Source organism: Battus philenor, unplaced genomic scaffold (assembly GCF_028537555.1).
Source record: "Battus philenor isolate CCGP_79_NKW_IND1 unplaced genomic scaffold, ilBatPhil1.0.hap1 SCAF_13, whole genome shotgun sequence".
Classification (NCBI taxonomy): Eukaryota; Metazoa; Arthropoda; class Insecta; order Lepidoptera; family Papilionidae; genus Battus; species Battus philenor.
The window spans coordinates 6,597,177-6,609,997 of record NW_027181675.1 but is presented as its reverse complement, the minus strand read 5'-3'; the positions used below and the strand labels follow the sequence as shown (position 1 = coordinate 6,609,997).

Below are 12,821 nucleotides of genomic sequence, written 5' to 3'. Positions count from 1 at the left end.
TGTAGTGATTGGAGGTGTAAATAAAAGTAAAACATTTTACTCTCTATTTATTTTATTCAATCTCATTGATATGACTTATAATTTGGCTTAGAAATGGACAATTTAATAAGATGCAACCTGGGCTATTTCCGTGCACGCGATTGCAGCGACAGCCACTAATCTCTAACATTGAAAATAATTTTTACATTGATACATTTGAATGTGGGAATACATTGAGTCAGATTAGATCCTATTACATCAAGTCCATTTCAATTATTTTGAATAGTAATTAATCTCTTTCAAATAACAATATTGACAACGTTTTAAGAATATAAATGTATTAAACTATTTCAATTGCTCAAGAATGGATGTACAGTGCATAAAAATAGCTAAACATTTTCAGATGCAATCTTACAGGGGTTTTAGTTCTATGTAAAATTTACACTTACAGATTAATACATTATAACAATAATATTATTTAATCATCAGGTAAAAGTAATAAACTTGATCGTTAATACAATGGCAGTGTGCTTTGATTGTAAAAATACTTTGGAGTGAACCTGTCCCTCGACAGCGAGCGTGTTCTTGCATCGTAGATATGATTTCAATTAAACGTAAGTACCGGCTACGTAATTTTTTACATTCTTAGATTAACAAACAGTTACATGTGCGATTAGTAGATAAAAAATAAACAGCAGACAAATATTCTGTTTCAACACTAAGTCACACCGGTCGCCTAACAGGAAAGGCAACAAACTGTAAAATTTCAGCGAGAAGTAAAACAACTGGACCGGAGAGCACCGCAGCGCCACCCCTACATTAGCCTGGCAGCCGCGGGACTCACCTTCTGTGATGCAGTCGTAAACAAATCTTACACATTAACTTATTTTTTAGTTTAAATACTCAATAAATAAGATTACTACAAAAATAAATTTATTACGTTAAATACTGAGTCGTTTATTATAATAGGCGTTTCATTTTGAGATATTATAAAGGCCTACATTTAATTCGAAATAGCTTTACTTGATTACTTTAAGAGCTACGTAGTTATCACATAAACCGAATAAACATAGTTGATTTAAAAAAAAAAATAATGAAATCAAAAAATTAAAGCCTCGACCAACATCACGACACACGCCGTGAATAAGTCACTAGTCACTAGTAATTACAATAAACCGAGAACGTTCATTTGCTATACAATAACCATATAATTAAGTCATGGAACTCGATATAGCTTTAATGCAAGGCGTCCTGTCTATATATATATTTAAATACATATTTCACTCTAAAGATGATGATAAAATATAATAAGAAAATATTGTGTGTTTATAGTCGAACAATTCAATTTTCAATTCCCAAAAAAGCATTTTACACAATAACATTACAAATGGAATGAGATTCTAATAAACATTACGGAAGGACAATTCACAAGCAACGAATTGATACACAGACAATGATTACAACACGTATAAATACATTTCACACAGTAGCTAGTGTAACGTGGGTAAGAGGTAACTTGAAGTCTGTGGAGGGAGCCCTGAGGCCCCAGGGGCGCGTCGCAATGTCCTGGCGACGCGCCGCACGTACAAACACTTGTAAACTAGTTGTGCAGAGACACTTGGGTCCAGTCAATAGAAAAACGCATATGATTGCAGAGCGAGCGAGGTCGCCTGCCCGCCTCCGCCTCCGCTCCCGCGGCCGCTTGCGCACACACACGCACCGCGCCTCGCCGTACTGGCTCCTACACAACTAAAACTAACCACGACTAACCGATAAACTAAAGCGAATAAATAACGAAACGCTCTTTGGAACGGGTTGCCAACAAGGTGTGCGCGAGGAAGTAGCTGCCGAAACGTGCACCAACACAATGGCTCCTAAAATTACCCTTAACAACTAAAACGGAACGTACTAGAACAAAACATATGGCCGATGTGGGCGGATCTCACTGAACTCTGTCTTAAAAACCATTGCAGATACTCTTGCCCTCTGACGTACAAAGACGTGAGACACATCTGGTCACTGAACAACGTTAAAAAACTAAATCAGACTTAAATGTATTCTCAGTCAAACAAGCAAGAAAGAAACCTATTTTATAAACAAGCATTTTGCGTGTATGCAAATCAAAAACGAAACGAAAATACGGTTAATAATTACGGAGCAAATTAATGTCCAATTTCATTTGGAGCTGACCAAAACATTTAAAATAAAAAGTATTTCGGGAAAATAATAGAATATTGTAGAGCTCTAAGCCGACTGTATGTACCCACTGACACCTCGCGCCGGTCGACCACAGATGAACACCGACACACGCACATTATTTTTAACCAAATGATTTTTACATGTATAGTATCATATAAGCATATACCATTACTTATGACTTGAATGCTGATGCATTCAACAGCATACCATTTCAAACAAATATTATTTTAGATCAAATGCAAGATGACTTTATCCTTAGCGCTGTTAGCCGTTACAACTTTTACATTCATCAAACTTTATTAATAAGAATAATTTATTATTAAGAAGATAATAGTCGAATGTTGTAAAGAATTGACGAAAATTGACTAGTTTTTTCTGAAAATCGTATAGGTACTTGATCCTTTCTGATATTCTTTGTTTGTTATACTATTTTACCTTCGACAATAATGCTCGGAGACATTTTCCTGCTTTGTTCATACATTTATCTTAATGACGAACTACTTTAATCTGTAATGAGTTCTTTTATCCGTTCTGATGTTTCATGCTTAACCTTTCTTTTTAGTCGCTTCATGACTAAAGGGTAGTGGTAAATTTTCTCCAGGCTGTTCTATTATGCAAAATTTTAAAGGAGCCATGCATGATGGCGTTGCCTGCTTTTGGCACTTCGTCAGTCAAGCGAGTCAGTGCCAACTACTATTAGCTTCTCAAAATTATCCGAGCTCTACCGTGCAATGTCGTCAAAGTAATTTAGTATTTTACGCAAGTAGACTGTATAGTCGAGTTCTTATTGTTACTTCTTGAGGATAGATCAACTATTATGGCGCGCTGTCCACGGGATTCTTAACGCTATCGCTACGGCAGCGTGCTCCGCCGATGCAGTGACACCGCTGAACGATGATCGATGCACACCATGAGTAAAAATAAAAACATCGATGAGCTCGTGGTCAAACAGTCCTGTTATAACTGACCTCATCTATAGGCGATGTTCGTAGCGAAAGGGTTAACAATCGTCAACACTTAATCTCGAATGCCTCTATATGCCTAACCTAATTTTGTTCAATTCATTGTATTGATTTGTATAGCGATGTGGTCGGTGTTCAAGTGCGCGGGCGCTGGTTAAGGGTCTAGGTCAGAGCCGTAGGTACGTGTGTGTGCGTGGGGCGCGCGCGTGTGCGGCGCGGAGGGCCGCTAGCGCGCTCACGGCACCAGGTCGGGCAGGCGCCCGCGGCCCTAGGGTCGCGCCCCGCCCTCCGCACTCACCACCTGCAAGAAACGCCGCGCCTGTAGCCCCACTAGCGCCTCTACAGCTGCCGACATGTACCGTCGATGGACTAATTACATCAAAGCATTCATATCAAAACGGCGAAGACCGGTCAGCGTGGCGATCTTCGAGGGAAACCCATGCCTTGCAGTGGGCGTTGACCGGCTGATATGATGATGATAGAGATATATGACATCTCAAAATCATTCATACTGTACTCAATATTAAAAAAAAACGAAATACATGCTATGTTAAGAAAATGACTCTGGCAAAATCTAAATACAATTTGAACGAAATTATTAGAAATGTCGCTTCTTACATTTTATTTCGATCTCTCTTTTAATTACTTTTGGAATTAATTTTAAAAAATTTAGGGATCAGACAATCATTACCACATTTGTTTCGCTATATATTTGTTGACCTCGACGTTGGCATTAATAGTTATGTCGGATGTAAAATAGCAGAGCCAGATGGCGCTTAGAACAGAACAATTTACATTTACGAAGCAAAAGCTAATAAAAAGCGTGATGCCAGAAAACCTAGCGCTTTGCACAAATAAATTCAATATTGTTCTAGCACTAAGCATTCGAGCAAGGGATTATTTAGCTGCAGAAATTATAACTGTATTGACATTACTACTATTATAATATCTCAATCAAACAATGACATCTTGATTGAGACACAAAATACCCTCTTATGATCAGAGTTTAAATATCCAGATACATATTTATTTAGAGATAATGCGTTAGCTGCGAGTAAGTGGGTGCGACGGATATCGATTTGTGTGAGTGAGACAACAAAATACACCACTGATAATTTATTTATTATAGTGCTAAGGAAACCTCTGTACCGCGCCTTAATTATGCAAATTGCCGTGAACTCTCGCGGCAGCGACGCGCATGACCTTCATTCCCCGATTCCACCTTGCCGCGCGTGAACTATTACGCGGTACAGAAGTTTCGGTAGCACTATAGCAAGGTAATTAAGCAGCCTCCATTAACACAACACTAAGAATAAGCCCCCTAGGTAAATATGTGATTATTACATCTCTGGTTATAATCTTCAAATGTCATAAATTATATATTTTTTTAACGTATACTTACTTTTCGTTCTTTGTAGTAAAGTTCCTCACTTTCCTTGTCGCAGAGCAAAAGAACGACCGCACCGAAAAGAAAAATGGCGGCGCCCCAACCAACTCCATATGCCCAACCGAACTCCCACACCGACCTGTTGCCTGTTGTAAATGTAAAATAAGAAATGGATTCGTGAACTATTTTTATATCATTATGTAATTTAATATTAGTAATAAACCATTCAACTGTAATAAACTTATAATTATCGCACGCACTATTCAAATTATTGTAATATTCACAAGTCGTTTCATTGTCGTATTCATTACCAAAAATACACAAGCGAATATTGTGCTAGCTTGTTTTCAAAACCAGACGAGGAGATCTGTTCGAAAATCACACGCGTGTAAGAAATTACTATCTTGTGAATTAAACATGCATTCGATATTGACAACAAAACGCAAGTGCAAATTTATTTATTTTTTAAATTATTGTCGTTAATCAGAAAGTAACATTTACAACGCTTACAAAGTACATTTATTTCAAATTTGTAATGTTCACGGTCATACAGTTGCACTACTATGCTAGCCTTGTCATATTGCTGCACATTTTAACATTTATTAGTATACGGGTGTTATGATTACAATAACACATTATTGTTTGTCAACATAAACCATAAACATAGTCGAGCTGCGTTCTGTAGCACGGAAAAGTATATAGAAAATCCAATTCTCAAAACTACATATAAATCAGGCGTAAACACATCAGCCACGTCACCTTGTAAAATGAAAAAAATGGTTTTATTTAGAACATTATTTGTCTACATCCTACGGCGAACTACGAAAGAAATATGTAGTAAGATAATACTTGAAAACATACTGTACTATAATAGTCAGAAAGAATTAACATTTTTTGAGTCACATGACAAATCGTCCCAAACGCTGTTATTAGGTTTCTCCTATGTACTTAATATCGTCGTGCAAGAGCATACCAAATGAAAGATTATATCAAGATCTTTCCAAACACAGATCAAGTAAGGACCCTTTCGTAGATTGTTAATGTTTACACGCGTAAGCAAAGAACGCTTTCGCACCACGCAAACGACAGATGTACACCAACATTTTGCTTCCATGTAAACACACTTTTAAATATTTTTTATAAAAAATGATATAATTTTCATTTTATTGTATTAATTGTATGCAGCGATTATAGTTCGCCGTTAATAAATAGGCGGCCATTTTGCAAGTACTTACCATCGACAGTATAAGACATGTTTAATTGTATTTAAATATTAGTAAGATGTATCAAATATCTTTTTGCATTAAATCTAGTAGAAATCTTTTTGCTTGTAGAAGATAATTAGAACAGAGCATGATAATACATTTGCGCCTTACCCAAATTTAACTCCGCAGCGAAACATACAGGATAGATCACCAACGCTATTAAGATGCACATCACTAGAAAAAGAAATGTTATATTTCATATTAGCAAATAAATATCGCAATTTTCACTATAATGCTGCGGCGAGATGGGGACGATTATCTGCCACTCCTTGCCGCGGCGGCGGCGCTCCTAGTTCTTTTTCCTCGCCCCGCTTTCCTAAAGCACGGTGCAGCGGTTCTGGTCGGACTATAGTCGCCTAGTGGACTGAGGCTAACGACCGTAAAAAGAAGGTTTGATACTGCAGAAGCGTAACTTTATATGAAATATGCCATTACGACTACATCAACGGTAAAAAAGTTTGTCATTAATGAGAATATATATAATAATGACACATATGTTTAGTGATTAATCCAAAAATTTTAGCTGGGCCCGAGGGAGAAGCCATTGTCCTAACAGGGGAAATATTACTAGACTAGTCACAACAATTCTTTAGTCATTTTAAAGAAAAACTTAGCGTCTTTATCAAAACCAATTAACCTCAACAATCGCGGCCACTACAACACACTAGGCCTCTCCCAAAGATAGCCACAAAGACTGGCCTTGTGCTGCCCGCAACCAGCGGCTTTCCGTGACTGACTATGTCGTCGATACACCTTCCCTCGTCGCATTTGTCGGTCCATGGTGGCCGCTCGAGAACCTATCGCTTCAAAGATCGCCAGATGTTCGAGCGATGTGCTAAGCCCGTTGCCACTTCAAACAAACAATTCTTCGAGTTACGAAGCTCCTTGCTTATGGAACATGCTATATGCAAATATCAACGTGATCAATGACAAGTTTGTTAATTCATAAAAATAGCAACATTTTGTCGACAAATGTTTAAGGTATTACAATGCACAATTTAAGAAGATTATTAAATAAAATATACTAAAATCTTATGACAATGTAAAGGATGTGTTAAGTGATAATAGAGCTGGGGAATTAATGTTCTGACTAATGTATTAGGAATATTGTAAAATTGACCACATAAACCTGGATGAATTTTTGTGGACTCTTCCAAGATCCGGCTCATTTGGAACCATTCATTCTGATTCTAGTTTCTTTTAAATTGGGCTCTTCAGTCATAAATGGTCACTTTAAATGAAGTGGATAAATGATCCTTTAAATATTCTATGGAACATTAATGAATGAATAATTATTAGTTAGTATACTCACGTGCAAGGGCCATGGCGAGCACGGCGAACCGGTAATAGCGGAACTTGGTGCGGTGGTCAGCGGAGCGCAGACCCAGGCCCGTGAGCAGCGCGCCACACACGTCCGCAGCCAGCGTCGCCACGCACAGCCCGGCGGCCGCCCTGACAACCGCGTTAGCTTATCACTTTACCTTCAATATATGTCCATCCGCAAGGTGAGCAGACAACCTACTGGCCTAGTCGACTGTGATTGACGATCACGCAGGTTTGGTACTGGACAAACGTAACTTTGTATTGAATACGTAACATCCTGACGGTGATGAAGGTGATTAAAATCAGGAACATCCAGTCTATAATGATTCATCCAGAAATATTAACGGAGCTTTCGAAATAATTCTTTCTATCAACAGTGGAAATATTACTAGGCTAGTCACAAAATTCTATTGTCATTTAAATGTAAATATATTTCAAAAGAAACTTACGCCTTGATCAAATCAATGTTTATCACGTGCAACAATTATAACTAGGATAATTTGTTCAGTTTAAATATTAAATGCATATTTGTAGCCATACCAAGTAATCCTAAAAAGGACAAGATTCCGATAACCTAAGATTGTGGGAATGAACAGGATATAATACTAATTTTATTTCATTGGAGAACCACCAATAGTGATTACAATTATTAACATATACTTGTACCACTTGCTTAAGGCCCATAACGTCTACAAAAAGCATTATATATCGAAAGGTTAAAAAAATAATTAGACATTTGACACTGATAAAAATTACGCAACAAAACTACATTTAAATAAAAAACAATTGAAACGATCTAAAATAGGTCACTTATTTAAAATATTCAAAAGCTTAAACTCAGCAAAGCACTAAAGGTATGGATTAAGCAAGTCAGAGTAAACATATAATCGAAAATTTATATATATGGTTATAGTGCTACCGAAACCGCAGTAACGCGTCTCAGGTATGCGGGGGGAGGGGGTGTATTGATCGCTCTATTCCATCAGTCCGACGTTCAATCTCGTTATTCTTTATCTCCCACCACGCCGCACTGTCCTAAGGCGCGGTACAGCGATTTCAGTAGCAGTAATGGTTCATTGAAAAAGAAAAGTACGTGTCCATCAATAACTATATAAGCTTTACGGTCGCTTAGGACACACGTTTTAGTCGACTGAGCTAGGCCTTTACTGAGAACATCTCTCTCGGCTGGAGTATTCACTTGATACGCATTTATTCCGATCCGATGGTCAAAATTGACCAACCGTGACACAATTCGGATGGTATTATTGAGATGAAAAATTCAAGACCTCCAAATAAGTACTTATACAAAATTAATACGCACTTGACCCGAACGAATTACCAACATATACTTATTTGGTGTTAAGTGTAAAGAGTGGTTATGTAAAGACTAATAGCGTAAAACAGTCTGCCAAAAAAAAGTAGAGTTGCTATCTAATTCTATACATTAAAACGTTAAAGATGGATTTGGAGATTTTACTAAAGTTAGATTAATAGTTTGATATAGTTGTAGTAACTGATATCAATCAGAAAGCCACCACCAAATGAGTCACGTTTTCAACATTCGTATCAAGGTAAAATTTTCACGTGCAGTAGTTTCTCTGAAGAGCACTCGTTAAATCCTACGATTTAAAATTAAATTACCGATAAAATTGCACCCATGCATTTCCTATTAACCGAGTAATAAGAACTGATTGCGTATTGATTTCAGCGAACATAAAAGAGAGCGGGCGCATATTACGATCACTCGCCATTCGTTCCTGGTTTTCTCTGCTTGCAAAATTTTGTGCAATACATTCTTCGCTGCACCGAACGTTTGTTTACAATACTAATCCTTGACACTGTAATTTAAATTAATCGGTTTTTTTTACCGGATATAATACATGTATTGATGTAACAATCGTACTTAAAACATTACACGTATTAGGGGGACCGCTGTCGCTTTCTTAAGTTAAATTCACTCGATTACATTTTAACAAGTTTTTATTTCTAATCAACATTATATTCACCTTGATTATCAATAACCTTTTGCCATCTAGCATACAAATTCTCAATGCCGGAATGGTAAAAATCAATTGGTTATTCTGTAAAATATGTCGACAGACGACATTACTATCCGGTTCCCCTAACAGAACCAAAAATTAAAGAATACGCAAATTTATTATTTTTATTTTAACTTTGGTAGCAGTAATAATATGCCTTGTGGCGTATTTAAACATGGCACACGTTCACCAGTGGACAATAGTAATTGTTATTAAAAAAAGGTTTATAATAATTTAATAAAACCGTTTGCATAGAGATATGTATAGAGTAACTTCTTTAGTAGAAAATACGTTCAAAATACGAGCCACTCTGTCGAACGTCAAAATTAAACGTATACAAATAAATGTTTTAATAATTATAGTGGTACTACTTGTTGTTGTATGGAGGACTATATCTTGTATTATGATAGGATGTTGAACTATTACTTAATGTATGGAGCAGGTCTAGCAGCGTAGCAGCCAGGCTGTGCGACGATGTCAAAGGGCAGAGGGGTAGGCGCGTCCGGATCGATGCAGTGCATAAAGAGGCCCTGTCTCCAGCCGGCCGCCATTAGCCAGTCCGCCGACGCGAGCCCCAGCACCATCAGCACCACCACAAGCAGCCCGCATATTAACGCGATCACCTGTAATGGAATTTATAATACATATAAGTAAAACTTTACTAAAAGAAAGGCTGCAATTGTATACGTCGATGCGAAATAAACTCATGTCGTGTTCTCAAATATAGTAAAGTATTAAACAGTTCCGGCATAATACTAAACTTTATTTCTAGGTCGTATTACATAGACTGACTCATGTTATAAAGGTTTTGTAGAAACAAGTTTTGAAATTTTAGTAGCTTTTGACCCAGATTTTTTTAAAGACGTCTTCTTTTAAATAATTTATGTCATACTTGTTTTTTTAATATTACGTGCCTTTGTTTTAACGCTGGACCGTGGAGAAAATACAAACAATAAAAACAAACGTTACCAATTCACAAATGTAACATAATATAAATGTAACATCGTTTTCGAACAAATATTACAGATTCCGTGATATACGTGGCATTTCTGCCAGCGGCCAAACCAGAAAGATGAAACCGCCACGATGTTTGTTGCACAGGTTAATATACACCATAGACCTATGTTACCAGTGACCTCTTTTTTCTTTGATGCCCGTTGTTGAGGCCTCTCGTTCTACCACATCACGAGTGGACAGGGTCTTTATTTTACATTATAATATTTTTTCTTTCTCGCTTTAGGCCGCATTGACAACCTCACAGTCGCTAATAAACGAGCCCAGGAGAAGGCGATGCTATTTTTTTGAATCAGGAATAAGATACAAATAGAAATCTAGAGCAGATTTTCGATGGTACCTTAAGGTCCTAGAGTCACACACGCCACAGACAGGCGGCGTAAGACGTCCACCCACAGGATAAAAGCTATTTTTTTAAGGTCGGAAGAAGTCGTATGCAGGCCGCATCCAACTGGTCGTATTGTAAATCTTTGTGTGAACGTCCTACGCCTTAAATGACGGTGAGGATAAATATGTACTTAAGAACAAGTTCGGTCTAGCGAGTTACATCGTGGCTAACGTAAGAAATAATTTTTATATCCTAGGGGTCACCTTCATAGATATCGATTGGGAGGATTATAGAGGACATGGCAATTATATAATTATTGTGAGACGATAATGTGTAAAAGAAAACCGAAATGATTCCATAATTACTTTTTTTAACAAAATGATTTTTTCCTGCTTAATGAACATAAAAAATGCATAACATATTTATATGGTGAGATCTAACGCTGAATTTAGACTAGGGTATATACATGTCATCAGATTATTGACTGTTTCATTGTTATCGATCACTACTTTGAACCGTCGTCAAGTTGAAACGGTAATTAATCATTGTTATTATTAACATGCCCTTAAGCGAATAACCACAAGGCTACAACTGATTACGTCGATGCGAAATAAACTCATGTCGTGATCTCAAATATAGTAAAATATTAAACAGTTCCGGCATAATACTAAACTTTATTTCTAGGTCGTATTACATAGGCTGATTCATGTTATAAAGGTTTTGTAGAAACAAGTTTTGAAATTTTAGTAGCTTTTGACCTAGATTTTTTAAAGACGCCTTCTTTTAAATAATTTATGTCATACTTGTTTTTTTAATAGTACGTGCCTGTGTGCCTTGTTTTAACGTTGGACCGTGGAGCAAATACACATAATAAAAATAAAGGTTACCAATTCACAAAAGAATCAAGGCTTACTATAATAATTGCCACAATCGTGTAGATGAAATGTGTGTTAGAGATGTGTGTTAAACACAAAATGTAATATAAATGTAACATCGTTTTCGAACAAAAATTACAGATTCCGTGACGTGAAACCATTGGTTATAACGGATACAAAAATATGTCATTGAAATAGATGTAATTTACGTGGTTTTCAAACACCGTAGCAATTTATGAATAAAATTTTCATTCGCTCATCCGCATTTAACCGCCGATCAGCGCGAAAGCATTGGCTCGCAAAGATCCGCTCGCGGAGTGCACCAATCGCATCCCCAGCGTGCACCTGCGCAAAAACGAAGTTCCCAGCTTTTTCTTTTCCTGTAAGATAACTTCATTATCTAGTCCCATCTCACTCATGAATAGCCCAGTTATATTTGTCAATAAGGTACTTGGGTGTCGTGTTTTACCATGGAACGTACGCAATGAAAACCTTCATGGAGACCTTGGATTACCTTCGTTAACCTTATCCTTTAAAAAGACAACACGTCGGTACTGTGATCGTATGCAGCTACCACCGACAACTCACTACAGTTAGGGAAATTCAAGCTGAGACCAAACCTTGTGCTTGACACGCGGGATAATGCGACAATTATAGCGCAATACTTGAATAAACCGCTTCGAAAAAGACGGGAAAGTTTACTACATATTCATAATAAAAAAGCTACATACTAAGGCAGGATTTCCCCTATCAGAAACAGAAGCATTGCTGCAAATTATTGCACGACTTTTCTCAGCACTAACAATCTGCTATGTGGGAGTATTGTTAACTTTAGAAATATTCTCAATAATCCGATTACAATAACCGAGCAAGTCGAGGTATGGCTCTTTCGGGCAAGCCCCGTATAGGAAAGTTAGACTTGATTCGAATGACAACCCAAGCAAAGGGGCTTACGAATCACAAGGATCAAAAGGAACCTTTTCCTTTTGCAATCACTCCAAAGAGCGTCCTCCTCCTAAATGACGACTGAAAGCCTTGAGAACCTTCCTGTTCGACGAAAACAATATGCAGGAAGTCCGAGCCAAGGTTCCAGAGGGAGTCTTAGAATATAGATACTATAAAAAGAAGCTAAGCGCCATGCCACCTTAACCTTTTGCGTGTTTAAGACGTGGATCAATGTTCTAAAGAAACTAACTTTTGTCTCATCCACGAATAACCGAACAAAAATTTTTAAATGTGATTTTATACATATTTTTTGTTTGGTTTACAGAGCACTGAGCGCTTCCTCGATCGTTATTACGGCCGCGGGTCAAGTACACGAAACGTTAGACGTTTAGAAGCTGAAATGCCGAGGCGGAAACTTCAGCTAAAAACAAAAAGGATTTTTATTAATAGAAATTAAAATAGAAAAGTAATCCATTCTGAAACATATACTGACAATCGGCAGCGT

At 37.3% G+C, this 12,821-nt stretch overlaps 1 protein-coding gene across 3 annotated transcripts in view; it reads right to left on the bottom strand.

Moving 5' to 3' along the window:
* Positions 1-41: 41 nt before the first annotated feature.
* Positions 42-12,821, bottom strand: part of LOC137933583 (transmembrane protein 47) — a 29,136-nt gene continuing 16,356 nt past the window's right edge. For 2 of the 3 annotated variants that reach the window (XM_068777585.1, XM_068777588.1), the window contains 5 exons: positions 9,581-9,777; positions 7,105-7,244; positions 5,904-5,966; positions 4,543-4,673; positions 42-3,441 (listed from right to left, as the gene is read on the bottom strand). In XM_068777585.1, the coding sequence (XP_068633686.1) occupies positions 3,409-3,441; positions 4,543-4,673; positions 5,904-5,966; positions 7,105-7,244; positions 9,581-9,777 (564 nt within the window). In that variant the 3' untranslated portion in view covers positions 42-3,408. The remainder of the gene's footprint in view (positions 3,442-4,542; positions 4,674-5,903; positions 5,967-7,104; positions 7,245-9,580; positions 9,778-12,821) is intronic. The other variant, XM_068777587.1, reaches the window with a different exon arrangement.